This window comes from Salvelinus alpinus, chromosome 10, assembly GCF_045679555.1.
Source record: "Salvelinus alpinus chromosome 10, SLU_Salpinus.1, whole genome shotgun sequence".
Lineage (NCBI taxonomy): Eukaryota > Metazoa > Chordata > Actinopteri > Salmoniformes > Salmonidae > Salvelinus > Salvelinus alpinus.
This window is the reverse complement of record NC_092095.1, coordinates 70,575,690-70,602,295: the sequence shown is the minus strand read 5'-3', so window position 1 is coordinate 70,602,295 and position 26,606 is coordinate 70,575,690. Positions and strand designations below refer to the sequence as shown.

The 26,606-nt window shown below is 44.1% G+C and overlaps 4 protein-coding genes across 7 annotated transcripts in view; 1 reads left to right on the top strand and 3 right to left on the bottom strand.

The window, feature by feature from the left end:
• The window catches only part of LOC139532790 (acetylcholine receptor subunit alpha), a 10,718-nt gene extending 6,845 nt beyond the window's left edge, over positions 1-3,873 (bottom strand). For both annotated transcript variants that reach the window (XM_071330838.1, XM_071330841.1), the window contains exons 1-4: positions 3,638-3,873; positions 2,205-2,347; positions 2,076-2,120; positions 1,670-1,779 (exon numbers count right to left, since the gene is read on the bottom strand). In XM_071330838.1, the coding sequence (XP_071186939.1) occupies positions 1,670-1,779; positions 2,076-2,120; positions 2,205-2,347; positions 3,638-3,692 (353 nt within the window). In that variant the 5' untranslated portion in view covers positions 3,693-3,873. The remainder of the gene's footprint in view (positions 1-1,669; positions 1,780-2,075; positions 2,121-2,204; positions 2,348-3,637) is intronic.
• A 3,021-nt stretch (positions 3,874-6,894) lies between these two features.
• On the bottom strand, positions 6,895-14,658 carry LOC139532782 (kelch-like protein 23). Its single transcript, XM_071330825.1, has 6 exons — positions 14,542-14,658; positions 13,710-14,025; positions 10,514-10,720; positions 9,593-10,334; positions 9,151-9,303; positions 6,895-8,320 (listed from the first exon to the last, which is right to left on the bottom strand). The coding sequence occupies exons 2-6, from the start codon at positions 14,016-14,018 to the stop codon at positions 8,010-8,012; spliced, it is 1,722 nt and encodes a 573-aa protein (XP_071186926.1). The 5' UTR covers positions 14,019-14,025; positions 14,542-14,658; the 3' UTR covers positions 6,895-8,009.
• On the bottom strand, positions 14,250-18,782 carry phospho2 (phosphatase, orphan 2). Of its 3 annotated transcripts, none has more exons than XM_071330831.1 (2): positions 18,724-18,782; positions 14,250-16,167 (listed from the first exon to the last, which is right to left on the bottom strand). In XM_071330831.1, the coding sequence occupies exons 1-2, from the start codon at positions 18,751-18,753 to the stop codon at positions 15,421-15,423; spliced, it is 777 nt and encodes a 258-aa protein (XP_071186932.1). In that variant the 5' UTR covers positions 18,754-18,782; the 3' UTR covers positions 14,250-15,420. The 3 variants fall into 3 exon arrangements, with proteins under 3 accessions (XP_071186932.1, XP_071186934.1, XP_071186933.1); XM_071330833.1 differs by lacking the exon at positions 18,724-18,782 and adding an exon at positions 17,568-18,114 and having other exon boundaries at positions 14,250-16,164; XM_071330832.1 differs by lacking the exon at positions 18,724-18,782 and adding an exon at positions 17,568-18,106.
• Positions 18,783-18,914: 132 nt separating this feature from the next.
• On the top strand, positions 18,915-26,484 carry syap1 (synapse associated protein 1). Its single transcript, XM_071330830.1, has 9 exons — positions 18,915-19,408; positions 19,586-19,704; positions 19,864-19,930; positions 23,783-23,856; positions 24,017-24,156; positions 24,500-24,651; positions 24,821-24,882; positions 25,017-25,170; positions 25,890-26,484. The coding sequence occupies exons 1-9, from the start codon at positions 19,201-19,203 to the stop codon at positions 26,015-26,017; spliced, it is 1,104 nt and encodes a 367-aa protein (XP_071186931.1). The 5' UTR covers positions 18,915-19,200; the 3' UTR covers positions 26,018-26,484.
• The last annotated feature ends 122 nt before the right edge of the window (positions 26,485-26,606 follow it).

The following is a 26,606-nucleotide window of genomic DNA, read 5'->3' as shown; positions in this document are numbered from 1 at the left end:
TGATTAATTATTGCAATAATGAAACCGTCAGCCCAACAGTCTTGACTGTCTTGACTTCCCTTTACAGACAATGCACAGTTTATATAGTTAATATCCAGAATACTTTGTTCCACCCCTCCCATATAGATTGGGGGCACCATAAGCCACTTTGGGTTCATCCTCTGGTCATCTGCTGTCTCCCAGATGCCAGGATAATTAGAAATACTGAGGCCTTTGTTCTGTTCCTCCAGGCGATCTCTATCTCAGTTACAACCACCCCACATCATGTCCATGGAATACATCTTCCTCAGAGCACCACTGATCATAGAATATAATGTGGCAGTAAAGATGTATCACCCTCTAGTATAACCCATGTCCTCAGTGCCCAGACTAGCTGCAGGAAGCTAGAGTGGACACCATGAAAACTCAGCTTTAGCAGGCCAGTCTTACTCTTAGTTAAATACATAATCGTTTACTATTAATATCAAACAAATTGGGTAAGTATGTAATTTTTCTATTACACACATTAGCATCAGAATCAATAGATTCCTACGGGGAATTGTGTTAGCCTGATTAGATAATCAGGGAATGCTGAAAATAACTCAATTATGCCAAAAATGTTGTTTCAGGGGTGATAGACACAAGTTGAGGTAGTTTAAAGACAGCCAGTTTAAATGTAACTAAATGTCATCCAAAATGTAATCTACGTAATTCCCAAAATATATTACTTCTTGAGAGGCCCATAAACAATAACTAGTAATGCTGCATACTCAAAGGCTAAAATCTCACATTTCTGGTAAAAAATAGTTATAAATTGCTGAGGTGTCGTCACTTTGGAGGACACAAGTACACAGTACAAATATTATAAAAATATGAAATCTTTTATATGATGTATTTCCTATTCAACAAAACTGTATGAATAAGGCTTGAAATGACTTATATGCTTTCTAAACATAGCATAATCAAATTATAAAACCACGAACTATAATATTTCACCTATGACTCTCTTTCTCTCTACCGCACCTGCTGTCTCTAACTCTGAATGTTCGGCTATTTAAAGCCAACTGACATTTACTCCTGAGGTACTGACCTGTTGCACCCTCTACAACCACTGTGACCTTGACCCTGCTGGTCATCTAGGAACGTTTGAACATCTTGGCCATGTTCTGTTATAATCTCCACCTGGCACAGCCAGAAGAGGACTGGCCACCCCTCAGGCTGGTTCCTCTCTAGGTTTCTTCCTAGGTTCCTGCCTTTCTAGGGAGTTTTTCCTAGCCACCGTGCATCTATATCTGCATTGCATGCTGTTTGGGGTTAAAGGCGCAGCTGTCTAAGGCACTGCATATCAGTGTTAGAGGTGTCACTACAGACACCCTGGTTCGATTCCAGGCTGTATCACAACCGGCCATGATTGGGAGTCCCATAGGGCGGCGCACAATGGGCCCGGCGTCGTCCGGGATAGGGTTTGGCCGGCGTAGGCCGTTATTGTAAATAAGAATTTGTTCTTAACTGACTTGCCCAGTTAAATAAAGGTTAAATAAATAAAACATTTAAATGTAATCCCCTTTGGTCTCTATCACTAACTGCCCTTCAGGAATAGACTAGCTTCTGAAAAGGTCTTATCTAATAGGCCTTATCAAGTCAATGAATAGTGTATGTCGGTCAAGGTAAAAGCAGGACTTGTTCTTACTTGTTATAGAGCACGAGGTCAGGACGCCAGATGTCTGTGGAAGGGATTCTGATCTTCTTAATTCCACTATAATCATCAGGGTTCCACTTCAGATTCACGTCCTCCCATATCTGAATACAACACAACCTGTCATATCTGAATACAACACAACCTGTCATATCTGAATACAACACAACCTGCCGTATCTGAATACAACACAACCTGCCATATCTGAATACAACACAACCTGTCATATCTGAATACAACACAACCTGCCATATCTGAATACAACACAACCTGTCATATCTGAATACAACACAACCTGTCATATCTGAATACAACACAACAACAGAAAAGTGTGGTTTAAATTGAAGAACAAAAACAACATTGAGAAGAACGACACACGCAGGTCAGTGAGAAACCATACCTGTTTCAGCCGCACATTACTGGTCACAATTTGATTGACTTCATCCTGACAAAGACAAGGAAAGAGACTTAAGAAGAAGAAGAAGAAGGAGGAACCATGTCCAGTCCGAAGCAGTCATGTATTCCTCACCACACTAATGAGCTGGATGAGCTGCAAGCCTACAGTCACCACCACCGGATCTCTGAAGTGATTGACAGGGCGGACCACCTTGTTATAGCCGGTGAACAGGGTTTTAACCAGACGCGTCTCATCTTCTGAACACCTGGCTGAACCTGCAGGGAACACACACACACACACACACACCAAAGATGAATAGTCAAGACTATATCTAATATAGACACACGCACACACTCAAATATATATTTGATATCTGAGAAAGCACATGGGGAACTCATGAGAACCCAGGTATAGAAGCATTATCTCTTCATTTCATTATCTTAAGTGAACGACCATACTTTATAAGTTCTCTAAAGTAAGTGGGCATACTTTAAGCCTACTTGTTGTAGTGTCGGCTTAGCGCTGATGGGGCTAAAGCAACGATGCAGACAGCAGCTGAGTCAACGTGGACTAGCAGGAATTCATGACACATACACCAAGCATTTGTCAGGCTGGGAAAGATGACCCACCATGACTATTCCTATTTTTAGAGACCATGCTGTTAAGAGTTGTTCTGAATTATCACAAGATTTATAGACTAGGAAGTTGATATTATCACACCTTATATACCTCATTATAACACATTATATACCTCATTATCCCACATTATATACCTCATTATCACACATCATATACCTCATTATAACACATCATATACCTCATTATCACGCATCCTATAGCTCATTATCACGCATCCTATACCTCATTATCACACATCGTATACCTCATTATCACACATCATATACCTCATTATCACACATTATATACCTCATTATCCCACAATATATACCTCATTAGCACACATCATATACCTCATTATCCCACATTATATACCTCATTAGCACACATCATATACCTCATTATATACCCCACATTATATACCTCATTATCACACATCATATACCTCATTATCACTAACTGGCTACACCCTCTTCTACCATTGAAAATGATCCTATAGAGATCAGTGCCATACCATATATATCTACACATTTGTATACATTTAAGTAACTTCGTAACTCACTTCAAAACATGCTCTGCATTCTGGTTGCAAAAAAACAGACACGCTGAGATTTACACACAGCTATAGATGGAAGGAGGGACTTTGCACTTGTACCTGTCAATCATGTCCTCTCTGGTTTAACATAAGACTGACTCAATACTGACTCCTTAACGTTGATATGTTTATCGGGTTTGGGTTGAATAACAAGTGATTCATTTCAAAAGTCTTTCTGATCAATAAAAACTACAATCAAACACACATCAGCAAAACTGGTATAGGTAAAACTGGTATAGGTGAAATGGTATAGGTAAAAAGGTATAGGTAAACTGGTATAGGTAAACTGGTATAGGTAAAAAGGTATAGGTAAAAAGGTATAGGTAAAGCATGGCAAAAAGTTATAACTTACCTGCTAAAACAACCAGAATCCCAACAAGAAGAGTGTGTACCTTCAAATAAAACATCTGTTAAATAAGATGACGGTTTATATTTTCTATGAGTGTTTATATCTTTATGACCTGGGTTGTGTTGTCAACCAAACGACAGTTGGCTAAACTTTCAGAGTCCTCTAACCTGCTCTGTTCTCTTCCCTGTTCTACTCTGTTCTACTCTGTTCTACTCTTCTCTAGTCTGTTCTGTTCTGTTCTACTCTGTTCTCTTCCCTGTTCTACTCTGCTCTGCTCTGTTCTACTCTTCTCTAGTCTGTTCTGTTCTACTCTGTTCTACTCTGTTCTACTCTTCTCTAGTCTGTTCTGTTCTACTCTGTTCTACTCTTCTCTAGTCTGTTCTGTTCTACTCTGTTCTACTCTGTTCTACTCTTCTCTAGTCTGTTCTGTTCTACTCTGTTCTACTCTTCTCTAGTCTGTTCTAGTCTGTTCTGTTCTAGTCTGTTCTGCTCTGTTCTCTTCCCTGTTCTACTCTGTTCTGCTCTTTTCTACTCTTCTCTAGTCTGTTCTGTTCTACTCTGTTCTCTTCCCTGTTCTACTCTGTTCTACTCTTTTCTACTCTTCTCTAGTCTGTTCTGCTCTACTCTGTTCTACTCTTCTCTAGTCTGTTCTAGTCTGTTCTAATCTACTCTGTTCTACTCTGTTCTACTCTTCTCTAGTCTGTTCTACTCTGCTCTTCTCTTCTCTAGTCTGTTCTAGTCTGTTCTGCTCTACTCTGGGTCTCAGAGTAATCTTGTAACAGACTAGATCCTATCCCAACATGGTCTCTCTCTGCTTATCTGTGCTCTACTCTGCTCGGCTGTGGTCTCTGGCGCAGTAGGACTGAGCTATTGTTAAACCCCCAGTAGCAGCCAGACAGCATGTGGTACTGGGGGACAGCTGGGAGAGCACACTGGGAGGTGGTACTGGGGGACAGCTGGGAGCGCTCACTGGGAGGTGGTACTGGGGGACAGCTGGGAGCGCTCACTGGGAGGTGGTACTGGGGGACAGCTGGGAGCGCTCACTGGGAGGTGGTACTGGGGGACAGCTGGGAGCGCTCACTGGGAGGTGGTACTGGGGGACAGCTGGGAGAGCACACTGGGAGGTGGTACTCGGGGACAGCTGGGAGCGCTCACTGAGAGGTGGTACTGGGGGACAGCTGGGAGCGCTCACTGGGAGATGGTACTGGGGGACAGCTGGGAGCGCTCACTGGGAGGTGGTACTGGGGGACAGCTGGGAACGCTCACTGGGAGGTGGTACTGGGGGACAGCTGGGAGCGCTCACTGGGAGGTGGTACTGGGGGACAGCTGGGAGCGCTCACTGGGAGGTGGTACTGGGGGACAGCTGCTAGCGCTCACTGGGAGGTGGTACTGGGGGACAGCTGGGAGCGCTCACTGGGAGGTGGTACTGGGGGACAGCTGGGAGCGCTCACTGGGAGGTGGTACTGGGGGACAGCTGGGAGCGCTCACTGAGAGGTGGTACTGGGGGACAGCTGGGAGCGCTCACTGGGAGGTGGTACTGGGGGACAGCTGGGAACGCTCACTGGGAGGTGGTACTGGGGGACAGCTGGGAGCGCACACTGGGAGGTGGTACTCGGGGACAGCTGGGAGCGCTCACTGGGAGGTGGTACTGGGGGACAGCTGGGAGGTGGTACTGGGGGACAGCTGGGAGCGCACACTGGGAGGTGGTACTGGGGGACAGCTGGGAGGTGGTACTGGGGGACAGCTGGGAGCGCTCACTGGGAGGTGGTACTGGGGGACAGCTGGGAGCGCACACTGGGAGGTGGTACTGGGGGACAGCTGGGAGGTGGTACTGGGGGACAGCTGGGAGCGCTCACTGGGAGGTGGTACTGGGGGACAGCTGGGAGCGCTCACTGGGAGGTGGTACTGGGGGACAGCTGGGAGGTGGTACTGGGGGACAGCTGGGAACGCTCACTGGGAGGTGGTACTGGGGGACAGCTGGGAGCGCTCACTGGGAGGTGGTACTGGGGGACAGCTGGGAACGCTCACTGGGAGGTGGTACTGGGGGACAGCTGGGAGCGCTCACTGGGAGGTGGTACTGGGGGACAGCTGGGAGCGCACACTGGGAGGTGGTACTGGGGGACAGCTGGGAGGTGGTACTGGGGGACAGCTGGGAGGTGGTACTCGGGGACAGCTGGGAGCGCTCACTGGGAGGTGGTACTGGGGGACAGCTGGGAGCGCTCACTGGGAGGTGGTACTGGGGGACAGCTGGGAGCGCTCACTGGGAGGTGGTACTGGGGGACAGCTGGGAGGTGGTACTGGGGGACAGCTGGGAGCGCACACTGGGAGGTGGTACTGGGGGACAGCTGGGAGGTGGTACTGGGGGACACCTGGGAGGTGGTACTCGGGGACAGCTGGGAGCGCTCACTGGGAGGTGGTACTGGGGGACAGCTGGGAGCGCTCACTGGGAGGTGGTACTGGGGGACAGCTGGGAGCGCTCACTGGGAGGTGGTACTGGGGGACAGCTGGGAGCGCTCACTGGGAGGTGGTACTGGGGGACAGCTGGGAGGTGGTACTGGGGGACAGCTGGGAGCGCACACTGGGAGGTGGTACTGGGGGACAGCTGGGAGCGCTGACTGAGACGTGGTACTGGGGGACAGCTGGGAGAGCACACTGAGACGTGGTACTGGGGGACAGCTGGGAGAGCACACTGGGAGTATGAGAGGTATTTTCACACGTGCTGCTCCTCCTGTATAGTCAGGATGTCATGGTCTACTCTGTCGGGAACTCACCATAAATGTCCCACTGGGCACAGACACCGGTTCAACATCTAGTTTTGATTTACATTTGGTTGCGTTGTCAACTAACGTGATTTCAACGTGAATTCAACAAAAAATGTCACCCTGTCATTGGATTTAGGTTGAAACTTGGGTGAACAAAAGACTAAATTCCTTTTACATTGAAGACTTTTTTGCAAATCCAGTTTTCCACGTTGGTTCAACGTCATCGCGTTACATTTTTGTTGTGGAAATGACGTGGCAACAACGTCGATTCAACCAGTTTTTACCCAGTGGAGCGGGTGTGAACAGCAATTACTTTACAGACACTATGGAAATGATGACTCGTTCAATTTAATTCTCTTTTCCCAATTAGTTTGAACCTTTTACCTTCCGCAGAGTGTTTCTTCACCTGCCTGGGTCGTTCTTACCAATGTAGTGTAGGTTTTGTTCTTCAAAAATACACACATGGTTCTGGGCTTAACAAAGGAGACACCTGTACCATGTCAGATATACAGTTGAAATGTGTTACATTTGGAGTTTTCATCCCAATATTACACTTTATATACATCACAGAAGACTGAAATATAACCAAGCCGTTTGACATAGAAAAAACAGATTTTCTGCGCCTCCCACCCCACAAAAAGGTTTATTAATTATAAAATTATGAAAAATCTTCATAACATTCCACCCACGAGGCCACTAGAGGTCGATTTGGTCATTGTCCTGCAGGAAAGGCTACTGCCGGTGATTCTTTTTAAATTATATTTAAAAGATAGAAAACTATGCAAAGTTGTACATTCATTTGTATGGTATCAACTCCTCTTTTTTCCTGTTCAAATAAATTAAATTAAAAAGTATAAATCCCCTAGTGGTGCTTTGCAATGTGTGTCAGCTGCTGCCATTCAAAATGACCAAGTCAAGTAAAAATCCAATAAAGGATTTTCCCAATCAAAAATTTTACAATACAATGTATAAAACAAACAAATCATTGTAAACAACACACCGTTAGTTATCTAATTCAGGGGTTCCTAAACTGTTTCACTCAGGCCCCCACTTCAAGCATAGGGGAACATTTCACGCCCCAAAATCTCTTAATCGGACACAATAAATATTCACGTGTCTATAGTAGGACAACAGGATGAGGTAGATCAGATGTGATCAGATGTCTGAAAAAGTCCTCTGGATGGAGCAGTAACAAAGGACACGTTCCAGATTGTCTCAAATGCAGTCACACGATCTCACAACGCCTGGGTACGTGTTAAACAACAGGAATACAATATATAGTTTACCAAAACGATTTTCTGAGATGTGCAGCGCAGCACAACAGCAATAAAGACCCCCCACTCTGCCTCTAAACACTATAAACACACACATCCACAACTGCATTACTGATAACCTGGAACGCACCCACTCTCTCTCTCTCTCTCTCTTTCTCTCTCTTTCTCTCTCTTTTTCTCTCTCTCTCTCTCTCTCTCTCTCTCTCTCTCTCTCTCTCTCTCTCTCTCTCTCTCTCTCTCTCTCTCTCTCTCTCTCTCTCTCTCTCTCTCTCTCTCTCTCTCTCTCTCTCTCTCTCTCTCTCTCTCTCTCTCTCTCTCTCTCTCTCTCTCTCTCTCTCTCTAAACACCGTAAACACAGACACATCCATGTGACCGCGCCGCTCCAGGTAAATTCCCCACGATCTCCCAGGTGTCCTGTTCGGGGTCGTACCTCTCCACGCTCTGCAGGTAGGTGCCCTTGGAGTAGGAGTAGCCCCCGGTGACGTACAGGGACTCGTTCATGGCCACGGCGCCACACTCCATCCTCCTCTCATTGGTCCTGGCCAGCTGGCGCCACTCATCTCTGTCCGGTTCGTAACAGTCTGTGATGGTGGTCTGACCACCCACCAGGTACAGCTTGGGATGCAGTGACACCAGGCACAGGCCGTACTCTAAGGGACGGTCAAGACAGATTCATTCATGGATTTAGTTCTGATGCACAGAGGTCAAATAAATGATCTTTGCTCAAATACAGGAAGGATGACTACTACTTATGTGCATCACTTTACATGGTGTGTACATCCTATGATTTCACTTTTGCTTCAAGAGAGTAGACATCTCTGCATTCATATTTGTGTAAAATTTGAATGCTGCACTCCACCATAACTATTTGTTTTTCATAATTCCTTCACGCCGGGGGTAAGTTAGTTATTAACAGAGTTCCTCGTGTGGTTGAGCCACACCAGAACCTTTGGATTTTAATGCACTGTCCCATTTTCTCTCTGTAGCTCTATAGAACCAGGGCTGATATAACAGAGTTTATCTCTCTGTAGCTCTATAGAACCAGGGCTGATATAACAGAGTTTATCTCTCTGTAGCTCTATAGAACCAGGGCTGATATAACAGAGTTTATCTCTCTGTAGCTCTATAGAACCAGGGCTGATATAACAGAGTTTATCTCTCTGTAGCTCTATAGAACCAGGGCTGATATAACAGAGTTTATCTCTCTGTAGCTCTATAGAACCAGGGCTGATATAACAGAGTTTATCTCTCTGTAGCTCTATAGAACCAGGGCTGATATAACAGAGTTTATCTCTCTGTAGCTCAATAGAACCAGGGCTGATATAACAGAGTTTATCTCTCTGTAGCTCTATAGAACCAGGGCTGATATAACAGAGTGTATCTCTCTGTAGCTCTATAGAACCAGGGCTGATATAACAGAGTGTATCTCTCTGTAGCTCTATAGAACCACGGATGATATAACTGAGTTGTGTTGTGGTACCTGGATGAGGACAGGTCGTTGTTATGCTCCATTCATTGACGTCTGCCCTGTAGGTCTGAATCTTATCATAGGTGCAGCTTCCCTTGTAACCATAGTGACCGCCTGCCACATATATTGTGTCTCTCAGAACACAGGCCGTAGCGTTCCCCACACCTGTGACAAGAGAAGGAAGGAAGGAAGGAAGGAAGGAAGGAAGGAAGGAAGGAAGGAAGGAAGGAAGGAAGGAAGGAAGGAAGGAAGGAAGGAAGGAAGGAAGGAAGGAAGGAAGGAAGGAAGGAAGGAAGGAAGGAATTGTCACTAAAAGACTTCCAACCTTAAAACTACCATGAAACTCCAGCAGTAAACAAATACATTTACTATATGACAAAACTTACAACAAAAAATCAACTGTCAAGTTAATAAACAACTGTGTCATATTCCAAACCTTCATAGGCCAACCTACCTTGTACCATATTAGCTACGGGAATCCACTTCCTTTTCAGGGGGTCATAGAATTCTGTTTCCCCCATGGGCGCCCCTCCTCTGTACCCTCCTATGACGTAGACACACCCATGCAGAGCCACAGAACAGTGGTAGTACCTCGCTGTCAGCATGGGCTGCCCCTGTGTCCACTTATCAGCATCACTGCTGTAAACCCACACTGTATCTAGAGCCTCTGTAGTGTCTGTCCTGTAGCCGCCGCTAATGTAGATGTTGGAGCCCAGGAGGGAAACTCCATAACTCTCCCTGGTGTGGTCTGGCATATCCTCCCCCTGCTGCCACTGGTCCGTGAGCGGGTCCCAGGTCTGGACCTCAGACAGAGGGTGCCAGTGGTACCCTCCTATCACAAACATCCTGGAGGTCAGTCTCCTGCTCCTTCTGCAGTGTTCCCGAGGGCTTTTATTGATATGAAAAGCAGTCTTCAGAGCTTGGACAAATAGAGAGTGGATGTCTTCAGCGCCAGTCTCCAGACACTCTCTATGAAGCTCCAAGGCAGTCCTGAGGTACTCTTCCTTCAGGTCTAAGTGGGCGGAGTGAAGAAGCTCCTGGAAGTGTCCCCTGCGGGCAAGAGTATCGTGGGCCAGCCACCTCACCACCCCCTCCACCAGCACCGCCTCTTTCAACACCTCCGCCAGGTTCTCCTCCTGCAGGAGGCTCCTCACCTTCTCCACCCCCAGCTCCTGGAACTCCTCCTCTCTCACCACCTGAGAAAACGACACCCCCAAATCACTAAAGACATTTAATAAACACATCTATTGATTTAGTAGAATACATACCTGATGAGTTTTTATATATATATATTGAATTACATCATATTTGTTGTTTGTTTCTGTATATGTACCACGATGTAGGAATAATCCAAAACCTGACCCTGAACCTATACCTCGTGGAAGCGGCAGAGCAGGACCCTGCGTGCCTCCTTCTCCAGGGACAGACACACATGGAGCTGGGCGAAACTGAGCATGCCCAGACAGTTGTCGATGTCGAGGAGACGAACCAGGAAGTTCTCACAGGCCGTTTTCACGGCTCCGAACTGCAGCAGGTCTGCAGCCTCCAGCAGAGACTCTACATTCCACTGGGTAATAGAGGCCTGGGAGGGAGAGAGTTTAGAGTTGCGTCCCAAATAGCACCCTATTCTGCACTACTTTTGACCAGCGCCCATAGGGCCCATATTGCACTGTCTGGGAATAGGGTGCCATTTGGGACGCAGGAAATAACCTACACTATATATACAAAAGTATGTGAACACCACTTAAAATTTGTGGATTCGGCTATTTCAGCCACACCCATTGCTGACGGGTGTACAAAATCGAACACACAGTCATGCAATCTCCATAGACAAACATTGGCAGTAGAATGGCCTTACTGAAGCGCTCAGTGACTTTCAACGTGGCACCGTCATAGGATGCCACCTTTCCAACAAGTCAGTTTGTCAAATTTCTGCCCCGGTAAACTGTAAGTGCTGTTATGGTGAAGTGTAAACGTCTAGGAACAACAACGGCTCAGCCGCGAAGTGGTAGGCCACACAAGCTCACAGAACGGGACCACCGAGTGCTGAAGCGCGTAAAAATCGTCTGTCCTCGGTTGCAACACTCACTACCGAGTTCCAAACTGCCTCTGGAAGCAACATCAGCACAAGAACTGTTCGTCAGGAGCTTCATGAAATGGGTTTCCATGGCAGAGCAGCCGCACACAAGCCTAAGATCACCATGCGCAATGCCAAGCGTCGGCTGGAGTGGTGTAAAGCTCGCCACCATTGGACTCTGGATCATTGGAAATGCGGTTTCTGGAGTGATGAATCACACTTCACCACCTGGCTGTCCAATGGTCGGATCTGGGTTTGGCGGATGCCAAGAGAACGCCAACTGCCCCAATGCACAGTGCCGACTGTAATGTTTGGTGGAGGAGGAATAATGGCCAGGGGCTGCTTTTCATGGTTCGGGCTAGAGACCTTAGTTCCAGTGAGGGGAAATCTTAACACTATAGCACGCAATGACATTCTAGATGATTATGTGCTTCCAAGTTTTTTGGCAACAGTTTTGGTGAAGGCCCTTTCCTGTTTCATTATGACAATGCCCCCGTGCACAAAGCAAGGTCCATACAGAAATGGTTTGTCGAGATAAGTGTGGAAAAACTTGACTGGCCTGCACAGAGCCCTGACCTCAACCCCATCGAACACCTTTGGGATGAATTGGAACGCCGACTGCGAGCCAGGCCTAATCGCCCAACATCAGTGCCCAACCTCACTAATGCTCTTGTGGCTGAATGGATGCAATGTTCCAACAGAGTGGAAAGCCTTCCCAGAAGAGGGGAGGCTGTTATAGCAGCAAAGGGGAGGACCAACTCCATATTAATGCCCGTGATTTAGGAATGAGATGTTGGACGAGCGGGTGTCCACATACTTTTGATCATGTAGGGTATTATATAGCTCTTTCCTGCAGTCAATGACCAAAAGTGTCTTCTTTGGCCTCGTGGGTGGAATGTTATTCATATGTTTCATCAGTGATAAAGATTATTTTAACAGACGAAAATCCCGTCATTGTAAATAAGAATTTGTTCTTAACTGACTTGCCTACTTAAACAAAGGTTAAATAGAAATAAAAAAATACATAACATTTTTTAATATTAGGCTACTACAGTCATGGCCAAAAGTTTTGAGAATGACACAAATATTAATTTTCACAAAGTCTGCTGCCTCAGGTTGTATGATGGCAATTTGCATATACTCCAGAATGTTATGAAGAGTGATCAGATGATTTGCCATGCAAATGAACTGAATCCCCCAAAAACATTTCCACTGCATTTCAGCCCTGCCACAAAAGGACCGGCTGACATCATATCAGGGATTCTCTCGTTAACACAGGTGTGTGTTAACGAGGACAAGGCTGGAGATCACCCTGTCATGCTGATTGAGTTCGAATAACAGACTGGAAGCTTCAAAAGGAGGGTGGTGCTTGGAATCATTGTTCTTCCTCTGTCACCCATGGTTACCTGCAAGGAAACACGTGCCGTCATCATTGCTTTGCACAAAAAGAGCTTCACAGGCAAGGATATTGCTGCCAGTAAGATTGCACCTAAATCAACCATTTATCGGATCATCAAGAACTTCAAGGAGAGCGGTTCAATTGTTGTGAAAAAGCCTTCAGGGCGTCCAAGAAAGTCCAGCAAGCGCCAGGACCGTCTCCTAAAGTTGATTCAGCTGCGGGATCGGGGCACCACCACTACAGAGCTTGCTCAGGAATGGCGGCAGGCATTGTGCATTGTGCATCTGCACGCACAGTGAGGCGAAGACTTTTGGAGGATGGCCTGGTGTCAAGAAGGGCAGCAAAGAAGCCACTTCTCTCCAGGAAAAACATCAGGGACAGACTGATATTTTGCAAAAGGTACAGGGATTGGACTGCTGAGGACTGAGGTAAAGTCATTTTCTCTGATGAATCCCCTTTCCCATTGTTTGGGGCATCCGGAAAAAAGCTTGTCCGGAGAAGAGAAGCTGAACGCTACCATCAGTTCTGTGTCATGCCAACAGTAAAGCATCCTGAGACCATTCATGTGTGGGGTTGCTTCTCAGCCAAGGGAGTGTGCTCACTCACAATTGTGCCTAAGAACACAGCCATGAATAAAGAATGGTACCAACACATCCTCCGAGAGCAACTTCTCCCAACCATCCAGGAACAGTTTGGTGACAAACAATATCTTTTCCAGCATGATGGAGCATCTTGCCATGAGGCAAAAGTGATAAGCAAGAATGGGCTGCTATCAGTCAGGATGTGGACCAGAAGTTAATTGACAGCATGCCAGGGTGGATTGCAGAGGTCTTGAAAAAGAAGGGTCAACACTGCAAATATTGACTCTTTGCATCAACTTCATGTAATTGTCCATAAAAGCCTTTGACACTTATGAAATGCTTGTAATTATACTTAAGTATTCCATAGTAACATCTGACAAAAATATCTAAAGACACTGAAGCAGCAGACATTGTGGAAATTAATATTTGTGTCATTCTCAAACCTTTTGGCCACGACTGTACATTTATATAATGGACACAGTCACTCATAAATGGTCTCAGAGGTGTAGCCTACCTTGGAGGTGTATACATAGTCCATCAGAGACGTCAGCACCTCCACATCTACCCCAGGTAGTCTGATGACACTGTGGGACCGCTCTCTCATATCTGCTGTGAACATGGCTCTGAAGTAGGAACTACGGGAGCATAGAGCCACTTTATGGCAGTGGAAGACCTCCCCTGTAGAGCACTGTAGAGCTATGTCAGTGAACAAGCCTTCTGTGTAGTATTCTCTGAGGGCTTCTAGAACCTCCGTGGGATGGGTTAGGTCACAGAAATCATAGGTGTACGAGGATTCCGGTGACTCCTGTCCCTTAGATGACATTGTGTTCCTGAAACACGAGACATTAAATATCTTAATGTACCCTTTAAAAATGTATGGCATTGACTTGGCACATCCATGCATTATACATGAGTAATACAGAACATATGACGTTGGACTTCCCTGTCCAGTTACACATCTGGTTATACTGACGTTAAGACAGGCTATGGTCTGTAGAATGCAAACCGAAATGGGATTTAGTTTCAACATGACATTTAAATGAATGAAGCGTGATTGAATCAAATTGGGTTTATTGCTAAAACAGAAAACATTGCATAATTAACATTTTGCAATACTGTAAGCAGCAACACCTTGCAAAAAACGATTTACTGAGCACAGATAGTAAGCATGGATTTACAATGGATCCAGAGAGTATTTGATCATGTAATCTATTAGTAGTCTTATTTAAAACACAATGTAATGCATTCACATAGGCCTACATATACCTGACAGAATACTATTCAATCTAAATAGTCCCGAGTGAAGATCATTAACACAGCTCACTGAACAATAGCCACACATCTACCTGCTCGACGTGGTTTATTATCCTGTTGTTAAAGCATTCTCTGTGTTTGGAGCGGGTCAAAAGGCATCACACGCCATCTGTTGTAGCTCCTTATTTATATGCAATTCCCTCGTAAACCAACCAATCTAATAAACGCCGGACAGTCCTTCTAGAAATTAACGGACATTCCGCTATTTAGTTTCGTTATCTATTTATGTTGACGCGGCAGGCGCTCAGCTGTTGTGACAGAGCATCTCCGCCGCAGACAGCAGCGCCTCTGATAATCTTACCGGCCGCAAATAGCAGCGTTCGACCAATCACATTCACAGCGCCTCGTCCTACTATCAGCGTATTGACACAAACAAGGGACAGACAGAGGGGTATCTTGGGAGACAGGGAGACGGGGTCACGGTCCACGAAACCCCACTGCTGAAGCAGAAACCGTCCATTTATATCATAACACTCAGAATAGAGCCTAGTAGAGACAACAAATAATTGCAGTGGTAATACACTGGACTGGTAATACATTTTTCACATAGATAGTGCCCTAGTAAAAGTGATGCCAATGTATTTTATTGACTGTACATCCTAGAATATTATATTTGATTATAAACAGTTATAACATGTAATTTACAGGTGTGATTCGTTTTTTCCTTTTCTGTCTCCTGGGTTCTGTTTCTCTCTACATTTGCTAAAGACAAAAACAAAGATGTACATTAATTTGCATCTGAACCTGAGAAAGTGATGTGATACAGTCCCACAGATTTAAAATAGAATTTTCAAAAACTTTTCAAAACAGGACAAAGACACAATCACAATCCTTCCCTCTCAAGCATTTGGTATACTTTTTATCGTTGCAAGTACACTTATTTTAGTATGAGAAAGAGCTGTACACTATCCCTACAGGGGAACACATGCTTTCAGTTCCATCAGGATCTCTTTTCCGCTTGTCCATCCTATGACTCTTGGGTTCGATGAACCCTCTCCGTGTTGTGCACTCTGTCTAGAGAGCAGCCTCTCCAGGGTGTAACCCTTTCTAGGGAACACCACATCTCCTTCCCTTAGACTGTTGGAAGGGCAAAGGTCGTTCCCTCCGTCCCCTACATAGAAAGTTCTCTGATAGTCTACCCCTCCCTTCAACTGCCCTGCTAGGAAATCAGACAGCACTTTCCTCTTACACAGGTTGACAGGGCACTGGCTACACTGGTGAGAATGGTAACATTCTATCTCCATGTATCCACGCTTGTCAAACGTAGCCGGGTTGGTGAAGACTTGGTCGACCGCGGCTTGAACCCCAGCCACTTGCAGTATCCAGTCGATGAACACTGTGTTTGAATCTGAGATGATGATGCAGTCAATGTCGTTCTTGTTACTCACAATGAACATCAACAGTTCAATCATTCCATCTGTAAACGGTATTGTCTCCATCACACTTCGGATTGTATCGGGGCTGATGTCCTGGTCTCCTATATAGGACATGACTCTGCCCATGTACTCTGTCCAGCGTCCCTTCTGGTAGGAGTTCTTGACCAGGTCTGGCAGGCATTGGTCCGGGATACACTGAATGACCCAGGTGTCGCTGTTGTCATCCACCAAGGTGTCGTCGAAGTCAAACACCAGCAGAGTCTTCATGATGATTCTCCTCTGCTGCAAAACAGTGGTGGAATAGGTTTGTTAGAAGAGACACGGACAGGCAGCCAGACACAGAGAGAGCGAGAGAGAAAGAGATGGGTGAGAGGGGGAGAGAGAGAGAGAGCTAGGAGAGACAGGGAGGGGCAGTGGTGTAAAGTCCTTAAGTTAAATACTTTAAAGTACTACTTAAGTCATTTTTGGGGGGTATCTGTACTTTCCTATTTAAATTTTTTGCAACATTTACATTTACTTCACTATATTCCTAAAGAAAATAATGTACTTTGTACTCCATACATTTTGCCTGACACCCAAAAGTATTCGTTACATTTTGACAGGAAATGGTCCAATTCACACACTTATCAAGAGAACATCCCTGGTCATCCCTACTGCCTCTGATCTGGTGGACTCTCTAAACAGAGAACATCCCTGTTCATCCCTACTGCCTCTGATCTGGCGGACTCACTAAACAGAGAACATCCCTGGTCATTCCTACTGCCTCTGATCTGGTGGACTCACTAAACAGAGAACATCCCTGGTCATCCCTACTGCCTCTGATCTGGAGGACTCACTAAACAGAGAACATCCCTGGTCATCCCTACTGCCTCTGATCTGGAGGACTCACTAAACAGAGAACATCCCTGGTCATCCCTACTGCCTCTGATCTGGCGGACTCACTAAACAGATAACATCCCTGGTCATTCCTACTGCCTCTGATCTGGCGGACTCACTAAACAGAGAACATCCCTGGTCATCCCTACTGCCTCTGATCTGGAGGACTCACTAAACAGAGAACATCCCTGGTCATTCCTACTGCCTCTGATCTGGCGGACTCACTAAACAGAGAACATCCCTGGTCATCCCTACTGCCTCTGATCTGGAGGACTCACTAAACAGAGAACATCCCTGGTCATCCCTACTGCCTCTGATCTGGCGGACTCACTAAATAATATATATATTTTTTAATGGTGTTGTCTGCTTTGCTTAGTATAAGAAATTTGAAATGATTTATACTTTTAATACTTAAGTATATTTTAAACCAAATAGTTTTAGACCTTTACTCAAGTGGTATTTTACTGGGTGACTTTCACTTTTAATTGAGTAATTTTCTATTAAGGTATCTTTACTTTTACTAAAGTATGACAATTGAGTACTTTTTCCACCACTGGGGAGGGGGCTGGCAGACAGACACTGAACAGAAAGTGAAAAAGGCTAGTGACCAAGCAGTATCTATCTAGCTAGCTACTGAATGACTAAGAGTGTTCTTTGGACTGACTGCTGACTAGCTAGGAACTGGCTAGCTAACGGTCAATCTATTACACACCAAGTACAGTAGCTAGCTCCTTTTACATCGTTCTAAACAGTAAACTGCTTGTCAAATAATATATTTATTCATGTGTATTCACTTCGGATCTTACCCCACACTGTTGTTACACCGTTTACACAAATGTAAATTTAGATGCGTGACATCGCCGGTTGGATCTTAAACACACACTTGAGACATGTCGCGTTCGAAACAACTGGGAACTGGGAACCATTGAGCCACAGATAGAACAATGAGACAGATATTCCACCGGATGTGTAAATGTGAAGCATCCGCTTGGCGTTTCCACTACCATATTTGGTAGTGAGTGGAAACGCCAAATTTGGTAGTGAGAGGAGCCCAGTGGCCCGCAGTGGGAGAAGATGGAACTCGATGGATTTTGGCCGAGATTCTGCACATTTTCTCATCGACTAAACATTTGATCTCAATACAGTTTTCTGTTCCCAAAATTAGAATCTGTTACGAATAGAGTGGACTAAGTTTTGTAGACTTGACCCTCTGCCAAAGTTGTAAAAACCGCGTTGTTTAGGAGTACGAAGGCGAATTGAGTTATTGCAATGCACTTTACAGAGTAGGCGTTCCTTAATGGTAATATGCAAATACATGCTAGAACGCGCCAATAGAATCTCTCTAGCTCGTGCTTGGCTCTGCCTACCACCTTGTTTGTTCTGCCCACTAGAGTAATTTGTTCCCGTTTGAAACGACAGGCTGTGGTCTATCTTGGTTTAATTATAAATACGATTTTATTGAGCCGCTCGGACCTCGGAAATCTCCGACGTCAGAGCGTTCAAGCAGACATGTTTGAGGAGATGGGAAACCGTATGAACTCTCAATGTGTTCGTTGCCCATGCGTCGTCAATGGGCCGCGTGGTGCATTCTGGGTGATTCTGGGACAAGGAGAGTTCTCCTTTAAAGAGTGAATGGGAGTTAATTGGGCGCTAGCTCAAAAACCCAACATTAGCTTCAAAAAGAAGTATAACATGCAACCATTTTCCAAGATGTGAGATAGTTAACTTGTTAATATTAACTTAATATCATATAGCTTTGGAATCATGATATTACGTACTTTTGAGGAAAATAGGTACGTTTCTCGACTAATACCCTGACGATTAGCCCAGCAACCGTGTGACGCAGTATGACAACGTGACCGCAATTGGTTGATTCATTGACAATGGAATTCCTATCTCATCCTTTCTCTAATATCTCTGGTTCAAGACAACCGCGAACTCGAGAAAAAAACAAGCCCCGACCTGAAGATCACTGACTTCTTGATTTGACATCGTTTTTTCCTAGTTCCCAGTTTTGTTGAAAGCACCAATACTTCCTCATTTGTTTCGTATCACTGTCTAACTAACCAATGAAAAGTGACATCACTGTCACCTGTTGGTGTGGAATGAGAAATAGTGAATAAAATACAAAAAATACAGTGGGACAGCTTGGAGAATTCTCTGGCAAGCGGTCCATTTTTTCTTCTTAAATAACACACTGTTGTTCGAATCTAACATTTGATCTGATAGCATCTATCGTTTTGTAACAATATCGCTAACATTTCCCAGATGTAACAGCAGGCGGCAGTAATGCGCTCGTTTTGTATTTATTGTGAAAAAAAGAACAAGAATAGCACCGCTTCCTGGTGACGTAAACACAGAACCATGAAGGTACAATTATAAGCACTTAGTTTACAATCGATTTTCTATCATAGCTACACCCGAAAGACATCGGCGAAAATGTTCAAAGGGTGGGGAACGTGGCTGGGTATAGAGAACACTTCGACGACAGAGGAGAGCGAAGTGGCTGACGTTGCTGTGGAGGAGAAAATTGTTCAAGACCAAAATGAAGTAAACAAACAACACGAACCTCCAGCAACAGAAGAACTGGGGCAGGAGGACGGAGACACCGTCCAACTCATTTCTCAGCAAGCTAAAGGATTCGGTGGTAAGGAAGATTATAGATGGTTGTAATTTATATTCATGTGAAAAGTGATTAACAGACTAATAATGATTATGTAGGCCTAAGAGACAACAATACATTGTTTGCCTGCCAAAACTTGCCATCAATGCCATCTGAAGCTGAGAAAGTGATCCAGGTTTTATATCCCTGTTACATATACAGGCTTAATATTCAACTTTGCCAGCAATGCCACCAAGAAGATCTCCAACTCTGTGGCAGAGACTGCACACACCATCAAGAAGAGCGTGGAAGAAGGGAACATAGATGGAATTTTTGACAAGGTGCATGGCATGCTAAACTTTCCTGAATTCTGTTTGACAAGGAGGATGTTTTAGTGTTGCTATATAACACCCTCTCTGGTGTGAGCTCAAAACCGCCGATTCTTGAAGCTTTGAGGTTTCTGTCTTGTAACATCACATGCCTGTGTTTCTGTTTTCCAGACTATTTTGGGGGATTTCAAAAAAGAACAGGACAAATTTGTCCAAGAAAAGAAAGCTAAGAAATCAGGTCAGTGTGGAGACATAACATCATACCCACTTGAGATTAGCTGACCTTCCACTCCTTGTACTCTGTGTCCTCAAATCAACATTTGTCACGTGCACAGCAAGGTTATTATTGTTTAGTGTTTTTATATTAGTTTCTATTTCTATTCATTTTCAGATTTGTATTTGACCTTCGGTTTATTTTGTTAGTTTTCAGATCCACTTGATTTGTTTTTATTTGGTTAACGTTTTATGAAAATATTTCTATTTTGGTTTTCATATTATTTTGTTTTAGTGTTAGGGACAGACAGTAGTCTTTGTGTTGTTGTTTTGTTTTGGGGGATGTCACTTCCTGCCACAATAATAGGTTTAAAGGAAGACTCGGCGAGATGACGTAGATCAGTGGTTCCCAAAGTCCCGTACCCCTTCAAACATTCAACCTCCAGCTGCGTACCCCTTCTAGCACCTGGGTCAGCACACTCTCAAATGTTGTTTTTTGCCATCATTGTAAGCCTGCCACACACACTATACGATACATTTATTAAACATAAGAATGGGTGTGAGTGAGTTTGTCACAACCCGGCTCGTGGGAAGTGACAAAGAGCTCTTATAGGACCAGGGCACAAATAATAAAAATCAATAATTTTGCTCTTTATTTAACCATCTTACATATAAAACCTTATTTGTTTATCAAAATTGTGAATAACTCACCACAGGTTAATGAGAAGGATGTGCTTGAAAGGATGCACATAACTCTGCAATGTTGGGTTGTATTGGAGAGAGTCTCAGTCTTAAATCATTTTCAACACAAAGTCTGTGCCTGTATTTAGTTTTCATGCTAGTGAGGCCCAATGATCCACTCTCACATAGGTACGTGGTTGCAAAAGGCATAACAGCACGATTTGCCAAGGCAGGATACTCTGAGCGCAGCCCAATCCAGAAATGTGGCAGTGGCTTCTGATTTAAATTAAATTTTCACAGAACCGCTTGTTCCAATTTCGATGAGGCTCTTGTTCAGATATCGGTAAGTGGACTGGAGGCAGAGCATGAAAGGGATAACGAATCCAGTTGTTTGTGTCATCCGTTTCAGGAAAGTACCTGCGTAATTGCACACCCAACTCAGGTGCTTCGCTATTTAACATTGTCCGTAAGCTTGAGTTCATTTGCACACAAAAAAATCATACAATGATGGAAAGACCTGTGTGTTGTTCTTGTTAATGCAGACAGAGAAGAGCTCCAACTTCTTAATCATAGCCTCAATTTTGTCCCGCACATTGAATATAATTGCAGAAAGTCCCTGTAATCCTAGATTCAGATCATTCAGGTGAGAAAAAACATCACCCAGATTGGCCAGTCGTGTGAGAAACTCGTCATCATGCAAGCGGTCAGACAAGTGAAAATTATGGTCAGTAAAGAAAATTTTAAGCTCAATAATTAAAAAAAAAAAAGTGTCAATACTTTGCCCCTTGATAACTAGCGTATGTTGTAAAAGCGTTGCATGGTCGCTGCCCATATCATTGCATAGTGCAGAAAATACACGAGAGTTCAGGGGCCTTGCTTTAACAAAGTTAACCATTTTCACTGTAGTGTCCAAGACATATTTCAAGCTGTCAAGCATTCCCTTGGCAGCAAGAGCCTCTCGGTGGATGCTGCAGTGTACCCAAGTGGCATCGGGAGCAACTGCTTGCACGCTCCACTATGTCTCCCTGACACGGCTTTTGCGCCATCAGTACAGATGCCAACACATCTTGACCACCAAAGTCCACTTGATATCACAAAGCTGTCCAGTACTTTACAAATATCCTCTCCTGTTGTCCTGGTTTGCAGAAGAGAATGTCTTCCTTAATTGACCCCCATAAACGTAATGGACATATACCAGGGGCTGTGCCAGGCCCGCCACGTCTGTTGACTCATCCAGTTGTAACGCATAGAATTCACTGGCTTGTATGCAAAGCAGTAATTGTTTCAAAACATCTCCTGTCATGTCACTGATGCGTTGTGAAACAGTGTTGTTTGATGAAGACATTGTCTGTATAGTTTTTTTTGGCCTTTCCCCCAGCATTGTCTCAGCCATATCCGCAGCAGCAGGAAGAATTAAGTCCTCCACAATAGTATGGGGCTTGCCTGGCCTAGCCACTCGGTAGCTCACCATATAAGACGCTTCTAGCCCCTTCTTATTAATGATATCTGTTGCTTTTATACATGTCTTAATTCTCGCTTAAAAAACTCCCGTGGCTTATTTTTCAAATTGTCATGTTTTGTTTCTAAATGTCTGCGCAAGAGTGAAGGTTTCATCGAGTTGTGAGATAGTACTTTTGCACATTTAACACACTGTGGCTGAGGAAAGGCACTGCTCCCAATATAAGTGAACCACAAATCAATGTAGTTATCATCATATTTGCGCCTCTTCGATGGTCCAACGTCCCTGTCTGTTGTTCGGTGCTTCCCCGGGTAAGGGGCCAAGTAGCTCTTCGGCTGCTAGCTGGGCTAACAAAACATTTTCGAGCAAACGGAATGAGCAGCAGCTACTTAAGGACAGTTAGTGGAATTCCTGCGAGAGAGTAACGGTTAATGTGATTGGATGTTAATTATTTGACTAGGCTACCTGTATTTGACATTGTGTTGTTATTTCGCTGAACACTAACGTTAGATGGTTTAATTTTATTTTTTGGCAGTGAAACGAGGCTACTCAGGCGAGAAAAAAACCTCACCCAAATGTATAGCCCCGTTGGAAAATATACATTGACTGTTTGAAAATGTGAACCAGGTTTTTATTTGGCGTACCCGTTTGGGAATGCCTGACGTAGGTCATATGTATCCAACTCATCACATGGAGGGCCGAGTGTCTGCGGGTTTTCGCTCCTCCTTTGTACTTGATTGATGAATTATGGTCACTGATTTAGTAAAAAACTCCCCTCACCTGGTTGTCTAGGTCTTAATTGAAAGGAAAAACCAGCAGACACTAGGCCCTCCATGGAATGAGTTTGACACCCCTGACGTAGATGCACAAAGTAAACAGTAGTAGTGGGTCAATTTCTTTCAACCACCAGGAGAGTTGAAGCGAGGTTAAACTTGTCTGCTGTTTTGGTCCCGTAGCTACCATGTAGCAGTGTGAAGCGCAGATACTCTGGGTGACCGTGTGAGAGCAGTCTTCCGTCGTGCTCATTTCAATGGCCGGGTTAGAGCGGATCACTTTTGTCAAGTCATTCTGGGAGGGAAATTGTCCGACTTGCGTCTACATGCCTTGTTGTTGGAAAACCACATTAGTGTCTGACTTTTGGCTGTCGAAGATGCACCTCCCCCGACTTCACTCCTCGACTTTCGTCTACAGTAATTTGCTTTAGCCTTACCACTCAGTATGGCTACAGCCATTTAAAGTATAATTTCAGTATAGTTTTAGTTTTTCAAACGGGTTGGCTAATTATTTTATTTCAGTTTACTAAATAGTTTTTCATGATTCGTTTAGTTAACTATAACTATAATAAGCACAGGACACAATAGGTGTAAACAGTCAAGTGAAATGCTTACTTACAAGCTCTTTCTCAACAATGCCGTATTCAATATCAAGGTAAAGAAATAGAAAAGTGTCAAGCAGAATAGATTCTTAAAAGAAAAAAGAGAACAGAACCGATGTCAGGTCAGGTAACACAATAAATAAAACCCACGGGAGAATGTACTCTACAGGCCAATACCAGCACCATATCAATGTGCAGGGATACTGGTGATAAATGACACAGAGTAGAATGTTAGCTAAACAGACTGGCAACCAGACTATCTTGAGATGATATACCAGTAAACATGATCATAGTTCTCCATACATACATACATACATACATACATGGTGGAATTAAAATGGTTTCTTGTTGTTCCCTTCCAGACACAGCTGTACCACCATGGGTTGGCTACAGTGAGGAAGAGACCATGCAGCAACAGATCCTGGCTTTGTCCGCTGTTAGTAGCATTTCTAACATTGTCTGTCCACATAGTGCACTTACAGTTTGTGATTTGATTCCATCACTTGGATCTCATCACTGTCAGAGTGCATTGTGTCGATTGTACCTTTTTCAATTTGATTTAAATTCAACACAACTTTATTGATCTGTTATTCCAGGACAGGAGGAACTTCCTGAGAGACCCACCAGCTGGAGTTCAGTTCCAGTTCGACTCTGAGCAGATGTATCCTATCGCCATGGTGATGCTGCAGGAAGATGAGCTACTGAACAGGATGCGCTTCGACCTGGTCCCCAAACAGTCAGCAGACAGCCATTACAAATCTAATGCATTACAAATCCATTATTGCACTTCAACCCAGAGTTATTTACAGATACAGATTGCAGGCATAAAGTTGGCCTGTTGGCTAATGTTAGTTGATGCCAGTCCTGTGCAATGATAAGCCTCTTAGAACCAGCCAGATTGCTGCGTTCAAGTGAAAAAGAATGGTGAGCTGTCGCTCAATCAGACTGGTTCACAAAGCGTTGACCAGCCATTGAAATTGGAAGAACTGTACACATGTGTTTCCATTCATATCAAGTTATAGATTAACCCTTAAGTATATGTGTATGTTACTTACATATTCAATGCTCTGTCTGTTTAGAGTGAAGGAGGATGTGTTCTGGAGGAACTACTTCTACCGTGTGTCCCTGATAAAGCAGTCGGCCCAGCTCACTGCCCTGGCAGCACAGCAGCAGGCTGTAGACAACAGAGAGGAGCAGAAGACCATCAGCCCGGAGGGTGTCAGCCTCACAGGTACTCTATTCTGTTCTATGGTTGGTCGGAATTCACTTTGTGTGATCCTGACAAGTCCCTACCTAAAAACACTGCATTGGTGTTATGTGCAAAGCAGAGCAATTGGTGAACTACTGTCAAGCAACAGTTTATAGCTTAACTTCTGTTTCATGTTATTGTTATCATGCAGAAAATACCATCAGACCAAAAACACCTCCAGTATCCATTAGTGACATTCCCAAGAGTGGAGAGGTGAGTCAATGTTTTGTTTTTCTGAAGAAAATAATAATTCTGTGTACGTCTATATATAGACCACTGAAATACTGTGTAAATATCAAGTCAAATGTATGAAATGGTCTGGATTCTCTTTTAATGTTGTTAAACAGCAGGAGGAAGAGGAGAATGAGATCTCCACCAGCCCTGGGGTCTCCGAGTTTGTGAGCGATGCCTTTGACTCCTGTAACATCGACCATGAAGACCTGAGGAAAGAGATGGAACAGCTGGTGCTGGACAAGAAGGAGGACGCTGCAACTCCAGAGGGTCAGTTCTAGAACTATTAGATCATATCTAGAGTAACAAACAACTATCAAGAACTCCAGAGGGCTAGTTCTAGAACTATTAGATCTTATCTAGAGTAACAAACAACTATCAAGAACTCCAGAGGGCTAGTTCTAGAACTATTAGATCATATCTAGAGTAACAAACAACTATCAAGAACTCCAGAGGGCTAGTTCTAGAACTATTAGATCTTATCTAGAGTAACAAACAACTATCAAGAACTCCAGAGGGCTAGTTCTAGAACTATTAGATCTTATCTAGAGTAACAAACAACTATCAAGAACTCCAGAGGGCTAGTTCTAGAACTATTAGATCTTATCTAGAGTAACAAACAACTATCAAGAACTCCAGAGGGTCAGTTCTAGAACTATTAGATCATATCTAGAGTAACAAACAACTATCAAGAACTCCAGAGGGCTAGTTCTAGAACTATTAGATCTTATCTAGAGTAACAAACAACCAGCAAGAACTCCAGAGGTTTCATTCTAGAACTATTAGATCATATCTAGAGTAACAAACAACCAGCAAGAAATCCAGAGTTCTATTGGTTGATTTCACTGGAACCTGGAAAGGGCTTGGATTTAATATATAATGGCTCAGGTGGTAGAGTTGGATGTTGGATTAGAGGAGAGTGAATGACATGTTTAGTTATTTTCTCTTCAGTCTGTAGCATTGATCTCATAATGCTGTTATTTGTTCAGAGGAGACAGCGGACTGGGAGAAGGAACTCCAGGCAGAGTTACAGGAGTATGAGGTAGTGACGGAGGCAGACAACAAAGATGACAACTGGGATAAAGAGATCGAGAAGATGCTTCAGTCGGACGAGTAGAGTGATGACCGACCCATCTTGCTTCAGTCTAGTATCTCTGATATGAGAGAGAGCACCATGAAGGATCAGAAACCATGACAGTGTCTTAGTCTAGACCATAGAAATAGAATGGTATAGAAATGAAGGGAACCGCTGCATACAAACCATAAACTGTTTGTTTCAGCACACTCTAGAATGGGAACATCTATGGGGTATATTCTGATCTGGTGGTGGTCAGGTGTTGAAATACTGTGTAATATACATTTTCTGTCTGTACAGTTTAGTGGCTGGCTGACATTTTAGCTGTGAACGTTTATGGGCGAGGAGGCAACTGACATATTGCATATTGTTATTTTTTCTCTATTCTGTTCTTTTCTTTTTCTGGAATTCTTTCACAGTTGGAATGTGTACATCTATCCAAATAATACTTGTTTCTGTGCTACTCAAATCCTGTCTTCAGTTTTTCCCTAATAAATACACTTCTTTCCTATTGTCTAAATGTATTTTCTTAATGAAAAATACAGACAGATTGTTATATCTAAAGGGCTGTATAGGGAAGGGTTTTGTTTTGGTCTAGTTTATGCAACATGACAATAGGGTCAAGCAGCCC

Bases quoted from the DNA above. Each gene is read 5' to 3' on its own strand.
- syap1 (XM_071330830.1), top strand. From the start codon at position 19,201: ATGTTCAAAGGGTGGGGAACGTGGCTGGGTATAGAGAACACTTCGACG. The intron at 24,157-24,499 runs GTCAGCAGACAG...CTGTCTGTTTAG, and splicing joins TTCGACCTGGTCCCCAAACA to AGTGAAGGAGGATGTGTTCT. The intron at 25,171-25,889 runs GTCAGTTCTAGA...TTATTTGTTCAG, and splicing joins GGACGCTGCAACTCCAGAGG to AGGAGACAGCGGACTGGGAG.
- LOC139532782 (XM_071330825.1), bottom strand. From the start codon at position 14,018: ATGTCATCTAAGGGACAGGAGTCACCGGAATCCTCGTACACCTATGAT. The intron at 9,304-9,592 runs GTAGGTTGGCCT...CTCTTGTCACAG, and splicing joins CGTAGCTAATATGGTACAAG to GTGTGGGGAACGCTACGGCC. The intron at 8,321-9,150 runs GTACCACAACAC...ACCGTCCCTTAG, and splicing joins AACGACCTGTCCTCATCCAG to AGTACGGCCTGTGCCTGGTG.
- phospho2 (XM_071330831.1), bottom strand. From the start codon at position 18,753: ATGTCAAATCAAGAAGTCAGTGATCTTCAG. The intron at 16,168-18,723 runs GTCGGGGCTTGT...ACTGTTTTGCAG, and splicing joins AAGAAGTCAGTGATCTTCAG to CAGAGGAGAATCATCATGAA.